This window comes from Paramormyrops kingsleyae, chromosome 25 (genome assembly GCF_048594095.1).
Source record: "Paramormyrops kingsleyae isolate MSU_618 chromosome 25, PKINGS_0.4, whole genome shotgun sequence".
Taxonomy (NCBI): Eukaryota; Metazoa; Chordata; class Actinopteri; order Osteoglossiformes; family Mormyridae; genus Paramormyrops; species Paramormyrops kingsleyae.
This window is the reverse complement of record NC_132821.1, coordinates 5175695-5203302: the sequence shown is the minus strand read 5'-3', so window position 1 is coordinate 5203302 and position 27608 is coordinate 5175695. Positions and strand designations below refer to the sequence as shown.

The window sequence follows — 27608 nt, the reverse complement described above, 5'->3', positions numbered from 1 at the left end:
GTTACAACATCTTTAGCATCTTTTGCAATTTCTCTCTCCAAAGCCAGTATTTCAGGGTTTTGTCTGCCTTCCTCTTCAGTTCTCAAGGTAAGACTGAGAATATTTTAGCAAAATGATATCAGTTACTTTAGTAGGAGTTCATGATTTTTTATTTCAGGACTAGAAGTGTGACATGTTGAAAACCCAAGAAAAAAATTGTTAAAAAATATATATTTTAAATTACTATTATCAGCCACATAAGAATGTTGCTATGTCTTTGCGTGGGTGTCTCAGTGTTCCTCTGTGAGCTGTTTTGTGCAGGAATTCTTACTTACACAATACGTTGTTACATTAGTAATTACTGAATAGACCAATGTGATAATAGTAATAAACACAGGGCTTGTTTTCTGCGTGATCTATGTGTTACACATACTTCCTGCTCCTGGAGAACTTGCAGGAACTGTCTGACCAGCCTCAGCACAGAGTACAAAATGGAAACTTACCATTTATTTTAAGAGTGACTGAGCTCTATTAAAAAAAAATAAAAATAAAAAATGAATTTTGCATCATATGTTTATACTGTAATTTCCCTAAAACAACATAGGGCCTCAAAAGTTTCACTTCTCCATTTTTTACACTTTGCCATCTCTCAATCACCTGTGACATAAAAGTGAATAAAATGTATGGTTTGGGGGAAAATGATAAAACTGAAAATTTACTGTTAAACAGGCTGCATCTTGCATCTTTTATAATGTACAGCCTGTTACTGTAACCTTATTGATGGCAATAGAAATAACCCTCACTGCCTTTTTAAGGCAATAGCTTATCTAACAGCTAACGCTGAACCTCTGCTACCAAGTGATACTGATAGTGAACATTTTATGGACTTCTTTAATAATAAAATTACAAACATATTCAAATGGTTCACAAGTAACTGATGCACACACCCTTAATGTTTTAGAATTAAACAATGAAGAGAAGTTAAAAACAACAATAATCACTAAAACCAAACCGACCACTTGTCCTCTGGACCCAATCCCCACTCCACTTCTTAGAGAATCCCAGGGAGTTCTGGCAAGATCCATAACTGCCACAATGAATGCATCCCTGTCTTCAGGCGATGTCCCTGACCAACTTAAAGTAGCAGTAATCAGAACACTTCTGAGGGAACAAAGTTTGGACCCACAGAAGATCAGCAATTACAGACCTGTCTCTAATGTACCATTTCTGTCCACACCTGTTATTCTGTACCAGGTGCCAGTACTCCCCTTGTTATTCAGTACCAGGTGCCAGTACTCCCCTTGTTATTCAGTACCAGGTGCCAATACTCCCCTTGTTATTCATTACCAAGTGCCAGTACTCCCCTCGTTATTCAGTACCAGGTGCTGGTAGTCCACTTGTTATTCATTACCAAGTGCCAGTACTCCCCTCGTTATTCAGTACCAGGTGCTGGTAGTCCACTTGTTATTCATTACCAAGTGCCAGTACTCCCCTCGTTATTCAGTACCAGGTGCTGGTAGTCCACTTGTTATTCATTACCAAGTGCCAGTACTCCCCTCGTTATTCAGTACCAGGTGCTGGTAGTCCACTTGTTATTCATTATCAAGTGCCAGTACTCCCCTCGTTATTCAGTACCAGGTGCTGGTAGTCCACTTGTTATTCTGTACCAGGTGTCAGTACTCCCCTCGTTATTCAGTACCAGGTGCTGGTAGTCCACTTGTTATTCATTATCAAGTGCCAGTACTCCCCTCGTTATTCAGTACCAGGTGCTGGTAGTCCACTTGTTATTCTGTACCAGGTGTCAGTACTCCCCTCGTTATTCAGTACCAGGTGCTGGTAGTCCACTTGTTATTCTGTACCAGGTGTCAGTACTCCCCTTGTTGTTAATTACTAGGTGCCACTACCATGGGCGTAAATTACGGGGGGGGGGGGGGTTGTAGCCCCCCAATAAATCAAAACCAGCTAATACAACCCCCCCAATGATAATTTTTCCTGCGTAATGGGTGGAGACCTCAAACCCCGCAATGTTCCAGCAAAAGTTACGCCCTTGGCCACTACTCCCCTTCTTATTCAGATTCAGGGGTCAGCACTCCCCTTGTTATTCTGTACCAGGTGTCAGTACTCCTCTTGTTATTCAGAATCAGGTGCCGGTACTCCACTTGTTGTTAAGTACTAGGTGCCACTACTCCGCTTGTTATTCATTACCAGGTGCCAGTGCTCCCCTTGTTACTCATTACCAGGTGCTGGTACTCCACGTGTTATTGTGTACCAGGTGCCAGTGCTCCCCTTGTTATTCTGTACCAGGTGTCAGTACTCCTCTTGTTATTCAGAATCAGGTGCCAGTACCCCCCTTGTTATTCAGTACCAGGTGCCAGTACTCCCCTTGTTATTCAGAATCAGGTGCCAGTACTCCCCTTGTTATTCAGTACCAGGTGCCAGTACTCCCCTTGTTATTCAGAATCAGGTGCCAGTACTCCCCTTGTTATTCAGTACCAGGTGCCAGTACTCCCCTTGTTATTCAGAATCAGGTGCCAGTACTCCCCTTGTTATTCAGTACCAGGTGCCAGTACTCCCCTTGTTATTCAGAATCAGGTGCCAGTACTCAACTTGTCGGCTTTCGGTTTTTCCAAATCAGAAACCCTGGATAATGAGAGAGGTTCACTCACTCATCAGGAACCACCACACTGCCTTCAGGACAGGGGACAGGGTACAGTACAGCACAGGGAGAGATGACCTGAGGAAGGGCATCAAAGCTGCCAAGATGGCACAGAAACTGAACATGTAGGACCACTTCACAGACAGCAACCAGGGTGGGTGTGGCAGGGAATACAGCAGATCACAAACTTCAAGGGCAGCAACACCACTACTGTTAATGCAGAAGCCCCACTGGCAGGGGAGCTAAACAGCTTCTTTGCTTGCTTTGAGACACACAGGTCAGACACAGTCACACTGCCCCCCCAGCCTCCAGCACTCACACATGGACTCTGCAGGAACACCAAGTGAGATGTGCACTCAGGCAAGTCAACCGGAGGAAAGCAGCTGGTCCTGACAGAGGATCAGGCAAAATACTCAAAGCATGTCCTTCCCAGCTCTCTGGCATCCTCACCAAGGTCTACAATCGCTCCTTATCCCAACTCACCATCCCTCCCTGCTTGAGGTCATCCATCACCATCTCTGTTCCAAAAAAGTCTGACATAACCTGCCTGAACTATTACAGATCAATTGCTCTCACCTCAGTGGTGATGACGTGCTTTGAGGGGCTGGTTGCACATCACATCAAGGCCAGCCTCTCTCCCTCCTTTGATCCCCACCAGTTTGTCTACAGATCAAACCAGCCCACTGATAATGTCATCGCCATAGTGCTCCACACCATGCTGAACCACCTTGAACACCCCGGAATCTATGCAACTATTACAACCCATGGTTGTAAGATATAACAGCTGCTAAACTGACTTTTGAATATAAAGCTAACATTACTTTTGGTTTTTATTACAGAGTCAGACTGATACACAAGACTTGGTTTCCTTACAGCCATAATCATATAAGCAATGGCTCACCAAGAGGTTTGGCTACAGCATTTCGGCATTTGATGCATTTTGTCCATAAATACCAGACACTGAATGGCAGGGAAGCTTAAGCTGAGTAACAATTTTTAGCTGAAGGTTGCTGAATATAGCAGATAAAAAGCTCCTCTCCACAGTGCTCTTCCTCAGGCTACTTACCATACCGCCCTACACCAAATGTTACAGACGGGCTGCAACAGAATAACTTAATCTAAAATATGTATAATTATATTACTTCCGTACCGCCCTACACCAAATGTTACAGACGGGATGGAACAGAATAACTTAATCTAAAATATGTATAATTATATTACTTCCGTACAGCCCTACACCAAATGTTACAGATGGGCTGGAACAGAATAACTTAATCTAAAATATGTATAATTATATTGGATGCTGCCTTAACATGATCTTTGTAGTCTGTTTTGATTTCGACCCTATTGTTTTAATGTGCCCTATTGGATCTTAAATTTAAACTCTTTATATTGAACAGGTCTCTCTTTTAAAAGAGATTTTTTAAATCAGTGAGACTAACCTGTTTAAATAAGGTTAAATAATAATGCAGAAATAAACACACGTGTGTCTCCTATAGTAATGAAAAATCACAGCAGGTGTCTTCAGCAGCCACATAAGACTGTGAGCAGGAAAACTGACTTCTGTTAACGGAAAGTTCAGTGCATGTATGTGAGTGACCATAAACAGGTCTGTGAGTCTCATGGACTCATCTCTGACATTCTGCACACTCAGATCTCACTCCCCAACCTCTTGCTGGAGTATCTGAAGGAACTCAATGATGATGAGCTGAAGGAGTTTAAATGGAAACTGAGTCACACAAAGTATAAAGAGTTAAAGCCCCTTCCCAGGGGTCAGGTGAAGGACTTGGATAGAACAGACCTCGCCGACACAACGATAAGTTACTACAAGGAAGTTGGTGCTCTTAGGGTCACACTTGAAATCCTGAAGAATATGACCCTGAATGACCTTGCTGAGAGACTGAATGAAGACCTGCAGAAATGTAATCGTATTAACACTTTCTTTTTAACCTTTTTAACCTTTCTTGTTTTTCATATAAAATGTAACCTATTTTAGCTCTTGAAAAATAAATATATTAAATAACATTATATGGGAAATGATGAAGAATTTGTTACATACTGATGTTGAAGATAGAAATGAATACGAAATTCTTTCTTATTTCAGGTAACCAAGCAGGAAGTGAGCTGGGTGACATATTAGAGAAAAGTAAGAGCTGTATGCTATTATCTACATGTATGTGGGGTTTCAGAAAAAAATCTGTATGATGTGAAACTTAAAGTTTCATTTATCACAGTGAAATAGTGAAAAACGTGTGTGTGTGTGTGTTTATATTATGGTCAGGATCCTGTTGAGAAATTGTCCATTTTCCTCCCATATTTCTTCAGGGGAACTCATGATGGACAGAATAAAATGTAACCTGAAGAAGAAATTTGAGTGTGTATTTGAAGGGAAAGCTAAGGAAGGACAGTCAACACTTCTCAAAGAGATTTACACAGAACTCTACATAACTGAAGGTGGGACTGGAGGAGTCAATGATGAACATGAAGTGAGACAGATTGAAACAGCATCCAAGAAAAGGCGAACAGAAGATACTACAGTCAAGTGCAATGATATATTTAAACCCTTATGTGGGCGTGAGACACCTATCAGAACTGTACTCACTAAAGGGGTGGCAGGTATCGGGAAAACAGTCTCTGTTCAGAAATTTATTCTAGACTGGGCAGATGGAAAAGCAAACCAGGACATTCACTTCATATTTGCTCTTCCTTTCCGGAACCTGAATTTGCTTGAGGGTGAATACAGTCTGATTGAACTGCTTCACCACTTTGTCCCAGAACTGAAATCATTTGAATCCACTGAGCTATTAAGGTACAAAGTCTTGTTCATCTTTGATGGTCTAGATGAGTGTCGACTTCCACTAGATTTTCAGAACAATGAGAGCTGTTGTGATGTAACAAAGAAAACGTCACTGGATGTGCTGTTGACTCACCTCATTAAGGGGAATCTGCTTCCATCCGCTCTCCTTTGGATAACCTCCCGGCCAGCAGCAGCCAATCAGATACCTCCTGAGTGCATCGACCAGGTGACAGAGATACAAGGGTTCAGTAATGCCCAGAAGGAGGAGTATTTCAGGAAGAGATTTAATAATGAGAGCCTGACTGAAAGGATTATCAGACATGTGAAATCATCAAGGAGCCTCTTCATCATGTGCCACATTCCTGTGTTCTGCTCGATTTCAGCCGCTGTCCTTGAGAGTCTTTTTAGCGAAACTGATAGTGCAGAAATTCCAAGGACTCTGACTGAAATGTACACACACTTCCTGATCTTTCAGACAAGATTAATTAAAAACAAGTATAGGTTCCAGACCTCTGCGTCCCAGAATAGGACAAGGTGGTACAGAAAACTGATCGATGGATGGATGAAAAACAATGAAACTAATAATATTAGACGCCTCCTTCTAAAACTCGGTAAACTGGCTTTTCACAACCTTGAGAAAGGCAATCTCATATTTTATAAGAATGATCTGGAACAGAGTGATCTTGACATCAGAGAAGCTTCAGTTTACTCTGGAGTGTGCACAGAAGTCTTTAAAGAGGAATATGGCTTATATCAGGATAAGGTGTACTGCTTTGTGCATCTGAGCATCCAGGAATATCTAGCTGCTTTATACATCTTCCTATCCAAGTCATCAGCTAACCTACTGAAGACTGCAGTGGATCAGGCATTAGAGAGCAAGAATGGACACTTGGACCTCTACCTCCGCTTCCTCCTGGGCCTTTCAACAGACTCCAGTAAGACTCTGTTACAAAGGCTACTGGGACAGAGAAGATTCAGGTCACATAACATTGGGGAAACAGCCCAGTACATCAAGGGGAAAATAAAGGAGAATTTATCTCCAGAAAGGACCATCAACCTGTTCCACTCTCTGAATGAACTATGTGACAATTCTCTAGTAGAGGAGGTACAAAGATACCTGAATTCAGGACGTCTTTCAGCAGAAGACCTCTCACCTGCACAGTATTCAGCTCTGGCCTTTGTGTTACTGATGTCAGATGAGGAACTGGATGTGTTTGATCTGAAGAAATTCTTCAGATCAGATAATGAGCACTGGAGGCTGCTGCCTGTGGTCAAGACATCCAAGACAGCTCTGTAAGTGATGTGAGGATGTAAAACATGTCTTTTCTGGCAGTTAAACATTAACATTGTTTGAAATATATCAAACATACAGTTTCTTCCTCTTCATGGATTAATGACTTGGCTAGATTTGTTTTTTGATATTCTGAACACAGATTTTATAATGACTGTAGGTAGTGATGTAGTAAAAAACCCAAAAGTGACATTTCCATTAACATCCACTATGCCTTCCGATAACTGGGACAGCATCCTAACCTGCTATAGAAACAAAGAGGCTCTTTATCTGGAGGGTTTATAAGTGAAATGATCCTTTATTTGCACAAGTACAAGTATATTGGTTTGCTTCTCTTCTCAGTCTCCATGAGAGACACAGACACATTTACAGGGAGAACAAGCTTAGGTGTCACAGCACTGGGTTGGCTGGCGTCCAGCACCCCTGGAACTGGAGGTTTAAGGGCTTTGCTCATGGGCCCACAGACATGTGATTATTCTGCCAAATCTCGAACCAGCAGTCTTCTGACCACAGGCCCAGAGGCTTAGCATGCTGAGCCACACACCAGCTCCACAGAAATGCTATGTGAGAGTTATTGTCAGCAGGTGTGTTCATACGATGGACCCCAAAGCTGGGAGCTTCCAGAAGACTGCTGTCTCTGGCTGCTCACTGGCGCCCTCTGCTGGCCTCAGCTGCTCCTGGCTAAGGATGTTACAACACATCTAGTTTTGCAGTAGTAGATATGCACTGTATTAAATATATATTGAAACTGTATAACTATGTAATTTATTTCCCCCTCCTGGATTAATAACCAAGCAGGATTTTCTCGGAATTCAGGTTCTATATTGGCTGAAGTTCAAATTGCCCGTTGGTGTGTGTGTGTATGTGCGTGTGTGTGTGAATGGTGTGTGTGTGTGTGTGTGTGTGTGTGTGTGTGTAGGTGTGTGTGTGAATGGTGTGTGTGTGTGTGTGTGTGTGTAGGTGTGTGTGTGAATGGTGTGTGTGTGTGTGTGTGTGTGTAGGTGTGTGTGTGAATGGTGTGTGTGTGTGTGCCCTGTGATGGGTTGGCACCTCGTCCTGGTTTGTTTCCTTCCTTGCACCCATAGCCTCCGGGATCGACACCAGATCCCCGTGACTCTGAACAGGATTGGGGGTTTCAGAATATGGATGGATGGATATTGGCTGAAGTTAGTAATCCTTTAGTTAGTAACCATCCTCTGTGTGAAAAACAACCAAGAGCCAGAATTTCACAGAATATTCCAGTTTGTCTTAATACTGGGCAAACCACTCAGAAATTCTTTTTCAGTTCTGAACACCAGAAGAAGAATTTCTGTAAATACTACGTGGCTTGGGGGCAGCCTGTGTGCCTGTAATCACAAGGTCGCTGGTTTAAACCCAGCCTCAGCATGTCTGCGGGTCCTTGAGCAAGGCCCTCAATCCCCAGCTCCCTGGGTGCCCCAATAGGTGGCTGCCCTTCGTGGACAGCTTACTCTACAAAAAGCAAGTTGAGGGAGGCGTAAAAAGAATTTCCCCATGAGGGACAATAAAGGATTGATTATTATTATTATTATTTGGGTTCGGACTCGGTGCCTGTGAGTGGAAGGCCGTTGGTTCAGATCTCCTGGCCTGCAGAGTGATGTCATCACTGGACCCCTTGAGCAAGTCCCTTAATCTCAATCACAGCAGAGGCACTGAATACTGGCCAAACCTTTGATGTTACCCCCATACTTTCTCTCACCTGTGTATGTGTCTGTGAGTCTCATGGAGAGCAAGATGGGGATGAATGAAGTAACAAAAACAGCTGTAAGGAACATCCAAAATCTTGGGATTGCATCACATATGCGGTAATAGAAGGACAGCAATGTTGTCTTGTCCGCCTGCCATCTGTGGGTTGATTCTGAACATATTCTTCTCATATTACTCATGGTCAGGCGGAGCGCCTGGTCGTTGGGGGGAGGGGTGATCTTCCTTGCTGCCATGTCATTCTGTGCTTCAAACTGTACATAGATGTGATTCGGCACATCTGGAAGAGTGGTCTCACTGTCACAGGCAGGTGGAGATGTCCTGTAGTGGGTGACGGCCCAGATGCCCTGCCCCATGTGTCGTACATCCCCAGAGTTTAGGAAGTGGCTGTGGATTCTCTGAGCATTTGCACAATTTGCTGCTCTGATGGCCCAGGATAGGTTGGTCCAGCACCCTTTTCTATGGAAAGGATATACAAAGGGACGGCTTATACCAATGTATGGGCACCTGTTAGGGCACTACATCATATATCCTCCACCTGAAGGGCACTTCATAATGGTACCCTTTTCCGTTAGAAGGGTACCCATAGGAGCCGCTTATACCAGTGGCCTGTGCTGCTCGCTTGTTTTAATGTTGCTGTCAGTACTATTAACAATGTGTAGGTTATATATGTGTCTGTGTCTTAACATATTTTCTTTTTCCAGGCTGAACAGCTGTAACCTCACAGAGACATGCTGTGACACGTTGGCTTTAACTCTCAGATCAAACACCTCACCCCTGAGAGAGCTGGACCTGAGTAACAATGAGCTGCAGGATTCAGGAGTGAAGCTGCTCTCTGCTGGACTGGGGGATTCACACTGTAAGCTGGAGACACTGAGGTCAGTCCAGTTTGACGGTACAAATACTAAACTGGTACTTTAACATTATAAAGTGTTTCTGTGGCTGCAAGGACAGTCAGACAAGCGAACCGCTGCACTCACACCATTTTATTCCCACTAAGCAGGTATCAATTTACACTTTGTACTTTTCATTTCTATATATTTTTCAGAAAAGAGGACATGATGTTTTGTCTTAGTATTTTCATACTGATTTAATATTGTTATACTCTATACTACAGTAAATGTATCGGCTAGACTTTTCACAGTTTCATAACAGAGGAACCTAAATCACATTTGCTCAGGTGGAATTACACCAAATAAAATACTCTTTTATTTTGGGTAGCTGCTGCATGGACACCTTCCTGTGTCACATCAGCCGTCTGTCAGCTATGAGAGAGGAATCACTCCTGTAATCAGCTCTCACTGCAGTGTAAAGATCTGTGTGGCCAACAGTGTTTAAAATGTTCATGTGCTAAGGTCTCTCAAACAGAATTCCTGAAAGTGCTGTTGCATCCTGAATTTTTTTCAATTAACTTTTCACTACATAATTTCTGCAATTTAAACATTAAACAAGCCATGCATAAGCGAGAAAGCAATTTCATTGGTCTGAATATGTTATGGGAGGAGTCACATATAATTTTTGCATTGCTTATTAAAATCAAACATCTGCACTTATTGAAATGTTACCTTCTGTTTATGTAAAAGCTGAAATGAAAATAAACAATGGCAGCTATTTGCATGGCAAAGAAGGGGAATTATTTCAAGAAAATACCTTGAAAAGCTTTAGGTCAGCGCACAGATACAATAGGGGTGTGTCAGCTTTGACATCCACTGTACGCATATTCACCTGCTGCCAGTGTTTTCACAGCCAGACCATGGGAGGCTCTGTACAGCCCTCTCCTTGGGGGGCTCAGTGATTCTCCTTGCCAGTCAGATGGGGGTGTTTCCCAGCTCTCTTCTGATCTGGATGTGAAGGTTAATCTTTCCCAGGTTAGTCTCCTGTGTTGGGTAAGGAGGCAGGAGACACAGGGTTGTGGTGGACACCCCAAATGGACAGTGTTTATTTTAGGGGGGAAAGGGGGTACATTTAGAAAGGACACACGGCTGGGCCCGGCTCCTTGGTGACGGGCTGAGCAGGCAGGAGGCGGCAGTGCTTTCCGTGTGGTCATCCTCCAGGCCGTCTATCTTCAGAGAGAGAGAGAGAGAGATGACAAGCGGCCTGCTCACCAGTCACCCCCCCCCCCCCCCCCTGTTGTCCAGGGCTGATTCGTACTTCACACAGACATGGATGCACCATAACAGTGAAGTAATTTTCATTGTGGGGTTGTCCACGATGCAGGCTTTGAGTCGTCCTGGGGGAGGCGATACCGCCCCCTCTCTAGAGCTCTTATCAGCTGCCGGCTGCCTCCTGTTGACATTCCTCACTTCCTCAGGGGTGTTTCTACGGCTGTCCGTGGGGATCTAGTGGTTTCTGTCCAGTGCTGTGGTCATGATCATCACCCTTTGGGGTTTTGCCGACTTTCCTGCACCTGTGACATCACACCGTTTGCTCTTGGCGTCACCCCAGGGCCTCATCCTCTCTGCCATCAGTGCTCTTCTTGTGGCAGGAGTCCAGGGAATCCAGTTGTTCTAAGTTTCATGCAGTTGGTCGCTGTCACTGGATGGTTTAATTTTGAACTGAGCTGATCATTTCTGTCTGTTAATACACAGTCTGTGCGGCTAAAAGATGAACTGTCTGTAGCGGCCGAAGGAACAGAGACACACAGGCAAACTCAGGTGTTGAATATTACCCCCAAATGGAAGCTTTTTTTCAGGAACAAGAAGAACAGGGATGGAGGAAAAGGGGGAGGTGCTGAAGGGCTGTTTGTCTGGTGGGTCCAGGCCAGTCGCTGGTCGCTTTGGGCACAATTGTTGCCATTTGTATTTTGTCCAAAATTTCCTTTCTATAGGCTGTCAGCCTGTAGAGTCGCAGAAGAAGGCTGTTCTTCCCTGGCTTCAGCTTTGAAGTCAAACCCCTCACATCTGAGAGAGCTGGACCTGAGCTACAATCACCCAGGAGACTCAGGAGTGAAGCTGCTCTCTGCTGTACTGGAGGATCCTAGCTGTAAACTGGAGAAGCTGCAGTGAGTACAGAATATACATTTTACAAAAAAGGAACTGGATACCAAGAAAACCCACAAGGCATTTCAGCAGTTAAATAATAAACAAACACAAACAGCTTCTGTTTTCTTCTCCTCCCTCCTTATATCTTATCAGCCCTCGATTCCTGCTAGAAATAATCAAGCAGTAAAGCAGGAAACATCCATTCAATCATATAATCCATGCAAATCATTTGTGTTGGTTAGCAAAGTTAACGGTACTGTTACAGTTAAACATGTTGAATTAACGTGTTATGGACAAAAATATAATGGACACCAAACAGAATCGGGATGATTGTTAAAATGATTCTTAGTAAATTAATTGCTTTCTGAAAATCCATTATGTCATGGCCCTTATTCTCCTCATTTGAATACAGTGCTGCAGTGTAAAAAGTGGATTTATAAGTGTTTAATTTTTTTAAGGGTGGGCCAGTGTGAACTCACAGAGAAATGCTGTGAGGTGCTGGCTTTAGCTCTCAGATCAAACTCCTCACCCCTGAGAGAGCTGGACCTGAGTGACAATGACCTGCAGGACTCAGGAATGAAGTTGCTCTCTGCTGGACTGGGGGACTTACACTGTAAGCTGGAGATACTGAGGTCAGTCCAGTTTGACGGTACAAATACTAAACTGGTACTTTAACATTATAAAGTGTTATAAAGTGTGGCTGCAAGGACAGTCAGACAAGCGAACTCACACCATTTTATTCCCACTAAGCAGGTATCAATTTTATTATTAGCCAACCTTTATCTTTACCATTCCAGAAATCCTTATCTGCAGGTGTGGTACCTTCTGATTGGAAGCATGCTAATATAACACCCATATTCAGAAAAGGGGATAGAAGTAATCCAGCAAACTACAGGCCAATTACTTTAACTTGCATAAGTGGAAAAGTAATGGAAGCTATAATACAAGTGAAAATGGTAGATTACCTGGATACAAATAACATTCTGAAGGATATCCAACATGGATTTATGAGAGGCAGATCCTGTTTAACTAATCTACTTGAGTTCTTTGAGGAAGCTACAAGAGAGAGAAATTGATCACAAAAAGTACTTAGATTTCCAGAAGGCCTTTGATGATGTCCCTCACAAACAGCTCTTGCTTAAGCTCGAAGCTGCAGGGATTTTAGGAACTGTAGCACCTTGGATCGAAAGCTGGTTAACAGACAGGAAGCAGTGAGTAGTTATTAGAGGCACAATGTCATAGTGGACCTGCATTCATAGTGGGGTATTTTAGGACCACTATTGTTCCTAATTTACATGAATGATATTGACACCAATACATACAGTACAGTAGTTAAATTTGCAGATGACACCAAGGTGGATGGTGTAGCAGATGCTGAATTAGCAGCACAGAGGCTACAATGGGATCTTGATTTAATTAGCGAATGGGCTGATACCTGGCAGATGAAATTCAACACAGATAAATATAAGGTAATCCATGCAGGGAGCAGAAATATAAAGTACAGATATTTTATGGGTTCCACTGAAATAAAGGTAGCTGATTATGAGAAAGACCTCAGTGTGTATGTTGATGCTTCCATGTCCCACTCTCGCCAGTGTGGGGAAGCAATTAAAAAGGCCAATAGAATGTTGGGTTATATCTCTAGGTGTGTGGAGTTTAAGTCAAAGGAGGTCATGCTATGATTATACAATTCCTTAGTAAGACCCCACCTAGAATATTGTTTTAATGTGAGAGGGGGATATACGGCTCTCGAGGGAACAAACAGGCACGCTTTGGTCCGTTCAATAATATTTATTACATGTAATACAAAATTATAATATATCATAAGCATTGATAGGTAATCCCATTGACTATTAAAATGAAAAAGCAGCTGCAAGCCATTCACACTCGGATGTGCCATCATCATCCGCCTTCATACACGGACCGGGGAGCCCCTTTCAGTCCTGGCAGGAGACCAACACGTAAGTCCCGAGATGCGTGATGCGCGCTGTCCCACGGCTGAGCTCCGGTCAGGTTCACCTCTCCCCTCAGCTGATGCGCTCTTCATTCTCCAATTCCTGTCTGAGTGAGGCTGCTTGCGCTTGCGGTTACGAATCATTTTGGGCAAAGCTTTCCCTTTTCCCCTGGGAGAGACAAGATAAACACCCCTTTCCCCAGAGAAAGGCAAGATAGGTGTTCTAGCTCTTTTGTGAGAAACAAGCTATATAAGTGATCAATGAAAAAATATGTTTGTGCCGTTCAGCCGTGGTACAATGATAATTTGGGTGAGTCACGGTGGACGAAGTATTTGAATCTTGGGTTTGAATGGACGAATTAGTCCATACATGATCAGAATAAATCCATACCTCAATCACCTCATAGGTATGTCTGCTAGGTGGAGTTGGAGGTACTCCGCCAAACCAGGAGTAGTGGATCCAAACAATCATAACTTCCCAAATCATTACAGTAACAAGGGGACAGTGAACAATTTTTTTTAATTCTATGCTACATAGGGGGATGTGGACAATTACGTGGCCATCTGTATTTTGCGTATTCCTGCCGCAAGTGGTTCTATAAAGATGGCAAACAATGAAGGAGAGAGTGGGCAGGCAGGCCGTCTTCCCTGTCGGAGTGTGAATGCAGGTGATGTGATCCCATCTGTGACATTGTAGCTTTGGTTGAGGTGTACAGCAGTTTAACCCAGTGGGTGAACGACTCTCCAAAGCCAAATCTATGTAATGTATAAAAGAGAAATGTCCAACTGACTGTCAGATGCCTTTTCTGCATCTAATGATGTCAGTATGGTTTTAGTATGGAGCAATATTTTTCTCGTAATTCAACTTTTTATTGAATTTTCATTGAAGTTTCATGTAAACAAAAAAAAGAAAGAAAAAAACAGAACAGAATAAACAGCATTGGTATTATACATTTATACCATTATGTCCCCATTTCAAGTATCCAACCAGCACTGAAAAAGAAAACAAAAATCTAAATGTTTCAGCAACAACAGCAGTACATATACCTCATCACAGCACATCTGCACTACATTTTCATTATTGATTCTGGCTAACATATGTTCATAAGATACCACCTCTGACACAAGTTTCAACCATTGCTTAAGTTCTGGGGGGGATGTACTATTCCAAAGTCTAAGAATCACTCTGGCGGCTGTTATCACCCCCACCTTTATAACTCTGTATGGTCCCTAACAGGCACAGTCTTGGTGACTTAGGTATTGTCACACCCAACCCTTTCCCCATATATTCCAGAACTTTTTCCCAAAATGGATGTATCAGTTTACATTCCCAGAGTGCATGTACAAATGTTCCCGCGTCTGTGTTACATTTCCAACATAGCTTGCTGGCCAAAATGCCCATCCTATGGAGTTTAGAAACCGTAACATAAAACCCATGTATTCATTTATATGGGATAAACTTACCCATAGCCTCCCGTATGTACTTTCGCATATTTTCCAGTATTTTTAACCGTTCCTCCTCCCTGAATTCACATTGTAAGTGTCTTTGCCCAATAACCTTCAGATTGTTGCACAAATCCTTTGATAGGCGAGTGACAAATTTATAGAACCCGTATGCCCTGTGCGCTGTACTTGGTGAGTCCAAAAAGTCCAACACTGGGCTCTTACCCTGAATGAATTTACCCTTAGTGACACAGTCTCTGATTTGTAAGTACTTCCAGAAATTCCCTTTGTGCTCCAAACCATATTTTTGCATGAGTTCAGGAAAAGACATAAAGTTTCCATGTAAAGTCATTTATCTTTAATTTAATTTAATTTATATTTTTTAAGCCAGTTATCCCAATAAATAGTCCTTTTCCCAATCCGCATGTCCGGGTTGTGCCATAGAGAGGCATAGGATTGTTTTAAGTGTGATACTTTACATGTCCTGTGTACCTCTTTCCAGGTTGACTTAGAATGAGCCAATACTGGGTTTGAGGAGAAATGACATCCATCAGTCCCTGATCCATGTGAGAGAACGTCCAAAAATGTGAAGGGTGTGACCAGCTCCTGTTCCATTTTTATCCAGCTTATCTCTGTGTTTGCATCTCTCCAATGCTCACTCAATCTGGCCATTTCAAATGCAAGGTTATATAGCCTAACATTTGTATGTATAAGATGCATAAGTCTCCGCATATTGTCAACTGATGACCGATGTTTGATAAAACACATTTGGTCACCATTTATGATGTCTGGTAGCACCTTCTCCAACCGCGACGCCAGTGTCTCTGTCAGTATTTTACAGTCTAACCCCCAGCAGGCTTACAGGTCTAAAGTTAGATTGGTGTGATGTGTCTCTGCCTTTTTTAGGGATAAGAGTAATAAATGTGTTAGGTATAGAACCTATTGTGAATGCTTCCAAATATACGTTATGTAAAATGGGAGTCAATATGTCAATATAATTTTTATAATATTCAATCGGGAAGCCATCCAGCCCAAGTTACTTCCCGTTTTTCATGGATAAAATTGCGTTTCTTATCTCATCCTCTGTTATAGGAGCATCCAGCCTTGTTCTTTGCTCCTCTGCGATAGTAGGTAGTTGGAGGTTTGAGAAAAACTTCTCTACCTCTTCTGTGGTAGGTGTGCAGTCAGATGTATACAGATCGCTGAAGAAATTCTCAAATACCTTATTGATTTCTTTCCATGATGTAACTGCTCCACTTCCCGTCTTAATGATTGGAATATTGTTAGAGAAATCCTGATGTTTCAGTTGCCTGGCTAATAATCTGCCACTTTTTTCCCCATCTTCATAAAAGATTCAGTCTAAATAATTTCAGTCTAAATAAGGCATATTCCGCTTTTTTGTTATACATCTCGTGTAATGGATATTTACGATCACAGATAGTTTGGTGTAGCTTATCAGTGTTATGTGTTGCGAAATTTTTTTCCAAGTTACACATCTCCTTTTCTAACTTTGCCACTTTCATGGTGTTCTCTTTCTTAATTTTCGAGGATTGAGCTATAATTTTCCCTCGTACTGTACGTACGCTTTTGATGCTTCCCAAACAGGGGATATTTTTGGTGTGGATCCAGTATTGATTTCAACAAAGGATTTGAGTTCCTCTAATAATGTGCTGCTAAACACCTCATCTTGCAATAGCCTGGTATTTAGCCTCCAGCTGCCCTTTCTCTCTCTGTCCTTCTGTAAGTCTATATGTAGCTCCACTGCACCATGATCACTAAGAGCAATGGCTCCTATCTTACAGTCCACCACTGAGTCTATTAGGGTGTTTGATATTAGAAAAAAATCAATCCTTGAGTGTGACTTGTGACAAGGAGAGTAGAATGTGTTTACTCTCTCACATGGAGTCACTAACCACCATACATCCACCAGACTCAGGTCCTCTGCTAACACATGTATTGCGGTCCTATCCCTAGGTATATGTTTACTACTAGACCTACTCTTATCAATCATCCCATCCCTTGACTAAAATCTCCTGCCAAAATAACCTGACCTTCCACATCTCCCACCAGTGTATTGATCTCATGGAAAAAACAGGGTCTCCCTTATTGGGAGCGCATATATTGCATAATATTGTTTTAACTGCGTTACTTAAGACTTCAATACAAATAACTCTGCCTTCTTTGTCCTTTCTTTGCTTTAACATAACAAAGCTTAGATTCTTGTTTATTAGTATCATCACACCATTTCATTTACTTGAGTAGGAACTATGAAAAACATTCCCTACCTAATCCTTTTGAAATTTCTCTGCCTCCTCATCCTCCATTATATGAGATTCTTGGATAAATGCTGTGTCTGTGTTTTTGGATTTCAGATATGCTAAGACCTTCCTCCTTTTAATTTGGTTGCCACATCCATTTATGTTCCATGATACTATATTGATGTACCTGCTAGCCACCATCCACAATCATAGAAGTATTCTGTGGTTTCGGTTGTAAGTCACCTTTCATAGTTTTAATCAAAGAAAAGTGGGACAGTAAATTACAACAATCCTTCCAACATTCATTATATCTACTCAATGCTGTCGTAAAACAACAATCAAACCAGAACGAATAAAACAGAAAGAACCTCACCTCCTTCGGAGCAGCATGGAACATTCTGCTGCTCAGCACCCATCATAAAAGTTACCTTATTTTCCTAGTTTCACACACACTTCAAACATCCATTGCAGAACCCGTGGTCTTCTATTTATAGCTCTGAATGAAATCCTCTGCTTCTTTACAATCTTTGAATGATTTCTTTTGCCCTTTCCATGTGAAAGCGTGGTATACCAATCAGTGCTTCACATTCAGCTCCTGTAGGCGTCTTTCCACCGGCGTGAACCCTTTCCTCTTCTCTGCCAGCTCCCTCATCAGGTCCTCGAAGAAGGACAGCTGACAGTCCTCCTAGTTGATCCCACGTTTCTCTTTGGACACCTGTAACACTCTGTCTCAGGCTGTTAAGCGCAGGAAGCGAATCAAAATGGTCCTCGGTGGCTTGTCTGGTCCGGGCCCCGGAGCCATAGGGCGGTGTGCACGTTCAGTCTCACATTCCTGGCCGGTGAGGCCAAGCCCCTTCGATATGATTCTTCCACGTACTGCATCACTTTGCCCGTCTGCTCTTTGTTTTCTTTCAGTCCCACCAGCCTTATGTTACTTCTCCTGCTCTAGTTTTCAAGGTCTTCCACTCGTGTCCATAGAGTCTCTAACTTTTTGTCATGTTTCTCTACATCTTTCTCCATTCGAGCGTTTATGTCCTCCATATCCCATATCCATTGTTCTATTTCTCCAAGCCTTACTTGCATGTTGTCCACTGCGTCTTTCAGCTCTTTTGTTGTCTCTTTAATCGTGACTGTGTCCACCGCCATCACCTGCAGCGTTGCATTCATGTTCCTTCTCTCCTCCATCACTTTGTTGTCGCTCGTACTTTCAGTCGGCTCGTCGCTGTCAGCCATGTTGTTTCTCGTTAAGGGCTTGCTTCACTTGCTCATGCTTAGAAAAAAGTTTGCTTTGGCACAGCTCGACATTTCACCGCTAATAAATGCTATCGGTAGTAAAGTATTTAACTGCGATATAATGCACCGAGTTTACCCTAAAAATGAAGTCTGTCTTACCAAATAATGAGAATAATTGATGGTCTGTCAGGAGCTCTCCCAGTGTGCTGCCGTCCTTCTCAGCGGTCCCATGTGACTCCATGCTGAGCAATATTGACTAAATTATATAATCTATGGATGTTGTCTGAGGCATGTCTTGTCTTGATGAAGTCTGTCTGATCAGGATGTATTATAGTAAGAATTAATGTCTCTAACTGAGTGGCGAGAGCTTTTGTAATGATTTTCAAGTGTATATTCATTAGCGAGGGTGGCTGGGTTGTGTTGGGTCTTTATCAGGTCTCAATAACACAGTAATGGCCGGTAACTGGAGGGTTGTGTTGGGCCTTTATCAGGTTTCAATGACACTGTAATGGCCAGTAACCTCAGGGTTGTGTCGGGTCTTTCTCAGGTCTCAATAACACTGTAATGGCTGGTAACTGGAGGGTTGTGTTGGGTCTTTATCAGGTTTCAATGACACTGTAATGGCCAGTAACCTCAGGGTTGTGTTGGGTCTTTCTCAGGTCTCAATAACACTGTAATGGCTGGTAACTGGAGGGTTGTGTTGGGTCTTTATCAGGTCTCAATAACACAGTAATAGCCGGTAACTGGAGGGTTGTGTTGGGCCTTTATCAGGTTTCAATAACACTGTAATGGCCAGTAACCTCAGGGTTGTGTTGGGTCTTTATCAGGTTTCAATAACACTGTAATGGCCGTTAGTGCTGTAGTTCTTTAGACCAGTCTTGGTCTTGAGACCGGTCTAGAGACCAATTTTTTGTGGTCTCGGTCTTGTCTTGGTCTCGACTTTATTTGGTCTCTGTCTTGTCTTGGTCTCGACTCTATTTGGTCTCGGTCTTGTCTTGGTCTCGGACATAGCGGTCTCGATGGGACGAGGAAAAAAAGAGAAAACAGCACATCCTCACAGAACAGTATCAATATTTATTACGCGCCTCAATTCAAATGCAACCAGTCAGATGCATCTACAGTATTTAAAAAACGTTACATTGTATACATTTTCTCAACGGACACTGTCAGTGCTTCACAGTCCACACACATCATACACATCGAATCATAGTGAAGTCGGCAAAGAAATGTCCGAAAATGTCCGCGAAGTCTATAGCATAGTTATAATTCAAATAAATTAGGTATTTTACATTCATTAGAAAGCATAGTCTTGGAGGTGCAAGTTATTCTGATGTTAATGGTGCATCAAGGGCATCTGCTATTTCATTGGTTAATATGGGCAAGTCTAGATTATTTAAAATGATTCTATATCAACTGGATCTGGTCCTTGTTCTGAGGAGTATCTTATAAAATGTTTGGAAAGTGTTGTTAATTTTGCGTGATTATTGAAATATTTATTAGATGAATCACTTTTATTTAAAAGTATTGCTTGTAATGGTGAGGTGATCTTATTTATTGGGGAGTCTTTGTCTGTCTCTCTGCAGGCTGTCAGGCTGTAGAGTCACAGAAGAAGGTTGTTCTTCCCTGGCTTCAGCTTTGAGGTCAAACCCCTCACACCTGAGAGAGCTGGACCTGAGCTACAATCACCCAGGAGACTCAGGAGTGAAGCTGCTCTCTGCTGTACTGGAGGATCCCAGCTGTAAACTGGAGAAGCTGAAGTGAGTACAGAATGTGAGTCTGACATGCTACAGATACTTATGCATGTATGTGAAGAAGAGGCACCAATAAATAAATGGACACAGCAGCACTATGTCATTCTGCTTGTCCTGTAGTGTGGACCACAGTGGAGAGTGCAGGACCAGACCAGGCTTACAGAAATGTAAGTGTGTTTGCATGTTATTTTAATAATACCATTAATACTAAGTTATGGTTGTATTCACACAATTGTTGTGATGAGTGTGACTTTTTGGATTGTGTGTACATGGATTCCCATGTTTTTGTTTAGGTGAGTCCAAATGAGAAAAACAAAACATCAAAATCATCACCAAAACCACTATACATTCATTTAATCATTTTTAAAAATATTGTAAAGGTGGGTTGTTGAACCAGGCTCTCAACAATTCAACAGCCTAGACAGTTAGGGGTTTAATCACCAGATGGCGTTAATTACACCTGTACCACTTATGCTAACACATCGCACTGCTCACCGTGCTCATCGCTCCGTTTACTCCTCATACACACGGTGGGCACACGCACACAAATGCACACACACCGCCATGGGCGTAAATCCCGGGGGGGACGGAGGGGACATGTTGTCACGTCTCGGCGGGCAGGTGAGCAGGGAAGCAGACGAGAGCAGCCAGGAAGTCCGGTAAAGGGGTTTTATTATACGAACGACGAACAGGCACGGACATCCACGGACAATACAATGACGGATCTGGGGTAACGTACTCAGACGCGGACTAAATACAGAAGACAAGCTAGACATAACAGGACTCAGGTGATCACAATCAGGGCTGAACACGAGGTAACGAGGTGGGCGTGGCACACATCAGGAGCGGACGGAGCGGATCATGACAGAACCCCCCCCCAAAGGCGCGCACACCGGGCGCGCCCGAGAGGAGGCGACGGACGGGACGAGACCGGGGAACAGGACCTGGAAGACAAAAGCAAAAACATCAACGAGACACTGGAAACAGGACAGAGACACAGAACAGGAACAAGGACCAACAGAAAGACAGGACCTGACAAAGAACAGGAAACGCAGACAGGCAGACAGAGAAAGGAGACACAGAGGGGACAGAAAACAGAGGAACAGGACGAGGAGTGAACACAGGAGACACTGAGGGACGAGGAGCAAAAACCGGAGGGACAAAGGGACCAGGAGGGAACGGAGGAGACACAGAGGGACGAGGAGCAAAAACAGGCGGGACGGAGGGAAAGGGAGGAGGAACCAGGGGAGCCCGAAGGAACCCAGGCGGGCGACAGGCAGCGGCCGGAGGGGCCGCAGGCGAGAGGGAGGAGGGAGCAGGAGGGGACCACCCAGGGGCCAAGGGAACGGGACGAGGGAGTGACGGAGGGGACACGGAGGGAGCAGGAGGGAACACCAGTGCAGGCAGGCAGAAGGGGGAAGCCGCGGCAGGCAGAGGCGCAGCCGGAGCCGGCGAAGGCGCCGTCCGACGCCAAGCCGGAGCAGGGGGGCCCGGAGGCGGCTGACACGGAGCCGGAGGCGGGACCGAGGACCGGCACCGAGGAACCAGGGGGGGACCCGGAGGCGACCGCCGACCCCGAGCCGGAGGACCCGCAGGCAGCCACCGAGCCACAGCCAGGGGCCGAACGGGCGAGCCAGGGGGCAGGGCGGGCGGGACCCGGGCCCGACGCCTGTGTCCCCGTCCCTTACGGGACACCGAAAGGCGGGGTCCTGGGGGGCGTCGGCTTTGCCAGGGTAAGGGTGAGGGAGTCAAGGCCTCTAAAGAGGCAACAGGCGGGGCAGTCAGAGCCGCGGGCAGGACAGCCAGAGCGGCGGCCTCAGGCGGGGCCGCGGGCAGGACAGCCAGAGCGGCGGCCTCAGGCGGGGCCGCGGGCAGGACAGGAACGGCGGCCTCAGGCGGGGCCGCGGGCAGGACAGGAACGGCGGCCGGCTGGACAGGCGAGCTGGGCTGGGCTGGCTGGACAGGCGAGACGAGCAGGTCAGGCGAGACGGGCTCGGGCTTGCGGCCAGCAGGAGGTGCCGCAGGTAGAGCAGGCACCTCAGGCGTGCGGCCCGCAGGGGGCGCCTCAGCGAGCGCCGCCAGCACGCGGGCAGCAGGGGGCGCAACCGTGGCAACCTCAGGAGGGTCAGGCGCCGGCGAGACAGGCAGGACAGGAGCCGGCGATACAGGCAATTCAGGTGCCGGCAGGACAGGCGAGACAGGCAGTTCAGGAGCCGGCAGGACAGGCAAAACAGGAGGGAGCGCCTCTGCAGGCACCTTGGGCGCCTCAGTCCCTTGGCCAGCAGGGGACGCCTCGGCGGGCGCCTTGGGCGTTCGACCAGCAGGGGGCGCCGCAACGGGCGCCACCGTCACGCGGCCAGCAGGGGGCGCCGCCGTCACGCGGCCAGCAGGGGGCGCCGCCGTCACGCGGCCAGCAGGGGGCGCCGCGGGCAAAGCAGCGTCCTCCTCCAGCGGTGCGGCTGCAGGTGAGCAGGGCTGGCCAGGCATGACAGGCGAGACGGGCAGGTCAGGTGGGAGCGCCTCGACAGGCGTGCGGCCAGCAGGGGGCGCCTCGGCAGGCGTGCGGCCAGCAGGGGGCGCCTCGGCAGGCGTGCGGCCAGCGGCCGGCACAGGAGTCACTGGGAGCACGGGGAGCATGAGAGTCACGGGGAGCATGGGAGTCACAGGGAACCGGACAGGAAGTGTAGGAGCAGGAGACGACACGGGCGCCTCTGGGGGCGCTGCAGCCGGCACAGGAACCGCGGGGGGAGCTGCAGCATCTGGAACCGCGGGGGGAGCTGCAGCCTCTGGAACCGCGGGGGGAGCTGCAGCCTCTGGAACCACAGGGGGCGCAGGAGCAGGGGCCTCGGACGCGCGACCAGCAGCAGCAGGTGGTGCTGTGGGCAGGTCCGGAATCGGTACCAGGATGGGCGTCGGGCGAGCAGGCGTTGTCCCTTTAAGGGCTTTAGGGACCCGGGGGATAGCGTCTCTCACGGCGCGTAAGCCGCCGTGTCCCAGATACTCCGGCCGATAAAAGTATGCCTCTAAAGGAGGCGGCTGCTCAGCCACTGCGACGGGGGCTTTGGGTACCTGTGGGGGTATCGCTGCGAGGGTGTCCATGGTGCTCAGGAATTCCCCCTGATCACCAGCAAAGAGAGAAGCTGGGGAGAGAGAAGCAGCTCCCAGGCGGATGGTTGAGGCTTCCTCAGGTGCGTCTCCCTGTCCGCGTTTTTTCCGCTTCTTTTTTGGCCGCTTACCTGCCGTGGGCAGCGGCGTTTGGGACACCTCTGGCAACTCACAGAGCGGACCGAAAGGCAGTCCGCTGGCGAGGGCTACCTTCCGCATTTTTGCTTCGGCCACCCCTCGTCTCAGCTGCCGCAAGTCTTCGCGCACCTTTCCTGCGTGGTGCGCGTCTCCGGGGAGAGACGTCTCCAACACGTCCCTGCTCCGGCTGACCATAGCCAGAAGCAGGGGATCGTCCTGGACTTCGGGCTGACGAAGCCAGTACAGAACCTCATCTACGAGGGCGAGGTATTCAGCTTCGTCCGGCTCCGGTATTTCGTTTGGGAGATCCGTCATTCTGTCACGTCTCGGCGGGCAGGTGAGCAGGGAAGCAGACGAGAGCAGCCAGGAAGTCCGGTAAAGGGGTTTTATTATACGAATGACGGACATCCACGGACAATACAATGACGGATCTGGGGTAACGTACTCAGACGCGGACTAAATACAGAAGACAAGCTAGACATAACAGGACTCAGGTGATCACAATCAGGGCTGAACACGAGGTAACGAGGTGGGCGTGGCACACATCAGGAGCGGACGGAGCGGATCATGACACATGTCCCCCCCTATCCAAGGGTTGTCCCCTCACAAAAAAAAAAAAATCGCACTATCTATTGTGAAAAATATATGTATGTATACCTAAAATAATTCTGTAAGTAGAAAAAAAAACAAACGCAAAAAATGCATTTAGAAACAGTTGGGTTCCCCCTCCCCTTCCTCACAGTGGTTTGGCCAACTGCCTGCTTTCCCAGTTCACCTCACCTACTCTACACACACGAGTCAGGTGTGTGGCTGCGGCTCAATTAATGTTGAACTGCAGTAAGTAGGGTATTTTATTCACTTTAAATAAAGCGATTCTCTTTAATGTAGTTGATACAGACTCATTCATAAATTAGTTGCGGCAAAATGCTTATTACCGATGTAATTTTCCATGATTCTGCTATATTAGCAATTAAAATATTACTTATCTAGTTAACGTTAGCTTGTTTACAATACCTGTAGCTTGTTGCATAGTGCACTGCAACTAACACGTACGCCAAAGCCGTTTCTCATGCATTGTTTTATTTGTGACGACTTGGCATAATGTTAACTTAACATTAACGGCCACAATTAGCATATTGTTTAGCTGTGCATTTACTAAATGAGCACTGTGCTACGTCCGAACTGACCCCACTGTAGTTTTTTGTATAATCAATTTCTATTATGCATTTAAACAGTCGTTTAAATTTTATTTTATGTTGATGGCTTGACTGTAAAGAAACATAACAAACAATGCAATAAATAGTTTTGAAGAAAAATCTGCTTTGTCATTGAACCTGAGAAAAACTTTGAAAATAACCATAATGACGCAGTCTCCATGCTACAATAATAATGATAGAAGCAAAGTTTTTCCATTGTGGGGACATATCTTTATAAGTACAATTTGACTGTATTATTTGTGTCCCCTTCAAAAATTACTAATGAGAATTTTTTTATTTATTGTCCCCCCCTACTGTTAAATGAAATTTACGCCCATGATGACACGCTTTACAGAAATAAGCCGATGCATGTGAAATGCGTTCAGAGCGTCTTTGACGTACTGAAGACCATGTCAGACAATCGCTGCAAATACTGGATCCTCATGGAGTGCAACTCAGGCGCGAGAATCGTCTTCGGAGGCGTTTGTATCAGAATCCAGGGCCAAACTTTTATTAAATATCACTTTAGATATTCAATAATATTACTTAAATATTCTGTTATTGATGTTTATTTTCAAAGGTAAACTCCCTGTAGAAAGATAGAGAGCAGCAAGGCGCCGCACGCGCCAGCTTTAGTGTGTAGAAGGAAAGACTCTGCCTTTTAGTATTAATATCTGGTGCCGTTTTGTGGTAAATATGCTAGTGATGAATATGTCTGATGAATGTTGCTACTTCGTAATTTTATTTACCCGTAATTATAAGCTGTGCCGCATTTTGGCGGCTCTTCCTGCCGGCGTCGCGCGCCGTCCAACATTTCCTGAGCTATTTCATAAACTTCAGTTCCCGTTTCGTTCAGGGAAGATGTGCTATTTTTATATTGTACAGAAACTTTAAGTACAAGCTGCCTGATGGTATTAATAATTCTTCCTCCTGCCTACAGACTCCTGCCAGCTGACGCTGGATCCCAACACAGCACACAGACACCTGTCTCTGTCAGGGGGGAACAGGAAGGTGACATGGGGGGCAGAGCAGCAGCCATATCCTGATCATCCAGAGAGATTTAACAGCTGCAGCCAAATTCTCTGCAGAGAGAATCTTACTGGCCGCTGTTACTGGGAGGCTGAGTGGGATGGAGATCGAGCTTGGATAGGAGTGACTTATAAAGGGATCAGGAGGAAAGGATGGAGTGATGACTGTGGGCTTGGAGCCAATGACAAGTCATGGAGTCTGAGCTGTCGTCCTGACAGTTACTCTGTCCGGCACAATAATAAATACACTGTCATACCCATACGGCCCTCAGGCTCCCGCAGAGTAGGAATGTATCTGGACTGGGGGGCTGGTGCTCTGTCCTTCTACAGAGTCTCCTCTGATGGACTGACCACCCTGTACAGATTCACCTCCTCATTCACTGAGCCCCTCTATCCAGGGTTTCGGGTTAATAGTGACTCCTCAGTGTCACTGTGACGTGTTAGGGGTTCTCCTGGCAAAAAGGTAAAATCTCTGCTTTTTAACCTTTATAATTCCTTTTTATTCTGAAATGTATGTTTGACTAAAATAAATGCCTGTGTTCAGCGAGCTGAATAAACAAGAAAATATATAATTTTGTAGTTTTTCTCTCTGACTAAAATGTAACTAAATATAATCCTGATTTTGTGGGGGGGGGCAATATGTACATTTTATATATTTATGCCTATTTAATGTATTTCCTCCCTGTACAGTGACAATAAAGGCTTTCTGTTCTGTCCTATTAATGTCCTGCTTCAGCGTCACCCAAAGCATAACTGAGTAACATAATGAAACCACAGTCTAGTGAATTAAGTTAAATTCACTTTACTGCTGCAGTTGAACATAACGAACACAATGACACTCAATCAATGTACAGTGGTACCTCGGTTCTCGAACTCACTATAACTCAAATTTCTTTAAAGTCGAACAAACCAGTTTGACCTAGAACTCGATCTGAATATCAGAAGTTGAACCGTGAACGCTGACCTAAAATAAATTGTACGCGCCAGGAATAATGCAATTCTTACTTGAATGCCTTCTTCACAGACTGGACGATTAACCAAATAAAGCAGCGCAACATTACAGTAACTAACAATAAATAAACCACTAACTTACGTGTACTATTGGAGCATTTATGTAATTTATTTAAACTTTATTTTACCAGGTAAATTAACTGAAAACCAGTTCTCACTGCTTTACATGATATTCGGGAACTGCCTGAGATACAAACGTCATCCGTGTAACTAGACTCTTCAGCCAATAAGGGCAAAGGTGTGTCGTCACGGAGGCGATTCCAGTTTGTGCAGCCGGGTGAGAGGTTGCAATGCATTTAACCGTAATGCATTGCGTCAGGATCAGAATGCGTTTCTTTAAGCCAGCGCTGTAAGCAAGTGGAACGCACCCGATGACCGGACTGGGGAAACAAACTGAAACGCGGACTAAATACAGAGGACTATCGGCAACAACCAGAAACAGCTGATCACATGGGGATCCCACACAAGGTTAACGAGGGGGCGTGGCACACGGAAGGAGCGGACAATCGGGCGACGGGGCAGGACAGGGGTAATGTTGGGATAAGATCTTTATCGTTTTGGAAGCCATTAAGAAAAAAATGCACACATTTCAGGTCGTGAAGTGAAGTGAAGTGAAGTGAAACTTTATTGTCATACACCATACAACAGTACAAGGACAGATGCAGGCAGAACGAAATTGCGTTTCTCCAAGGCTCAATGTGCGGACATAAGGAACAAGTGCACTCAAGACAACATACTGTACATACAACATGCAGACATTTCACTTTACAGAGGTAGTTAAGACAGCATGGCAACAAAAAGCAGCAAAGTACAAACAATAAATATACATACACGAATATATTCTGTGGGTGATATATAGTATGAAAAATTATTGCACTACGTTTCACAGTGAATTAGTTATTGCACTATATAAGTAGATTGAAAACTTGAGACCTACAGTATCAGTGATTATAAAGTGCACAATAGGTAGGAGAGTAAAAGGTCAAAAGGTTATTTAACAGTTTAGTATTCTGATGGCCTGGGGGTAGAAACTCCTGTTAAATCTGGCTGTTCTGCAGTGTATAC

The 27608-nt window shown here is 45.0% G+C and overlaps 1 protein-coding gene across 9 annotated transcripts; it reads left to right on the top strand.

The window, feature by feature from the left end:
• On the top strand, positions 1–26238 carry LOC111841545 (protein NLRC3-like). 9 transcript variants are annotated; one of them, XM_072707431.1, is made up of 11 exons: positions 1–87; positions 3475–3542; positions 4290–4557; positions 4740–4781; positions 4961–6725; positions 9150–9323; positions 11273–11446; positions 11885–12058; positions 19898–20071; positions 20186–20232; positions 25445–26238. In XM_072707431.1, exons 2-11 carry the CDS (start codon positions 3528–3530, stop codon positions 25966–25968), a joined length of 3357 nt encoding a protein of 1118 aa, XP_072563532.1. In that variant the 5' UTR covers positions 1–87; positions 3475–3527; the 3' UTR covers positions 25969–26238. The 9 variants fall into 9 exon arrangements, 8 of the variants coding, with proteins under 8 accessions (XP_072563532.1, XP_072563529.1, XP_072563531.1 ...); XM_072707430.1 differs by having other exon boundaries at positions 42–87; positions 2615–3542; XM_072707432.1 differs by having other exon boundaries at positions 42–87; positions 2615–4557; positions 4961–5041; positions 5342–6725.
• Positions 26239–27608: the final 1370 nt, after the last annotated feature.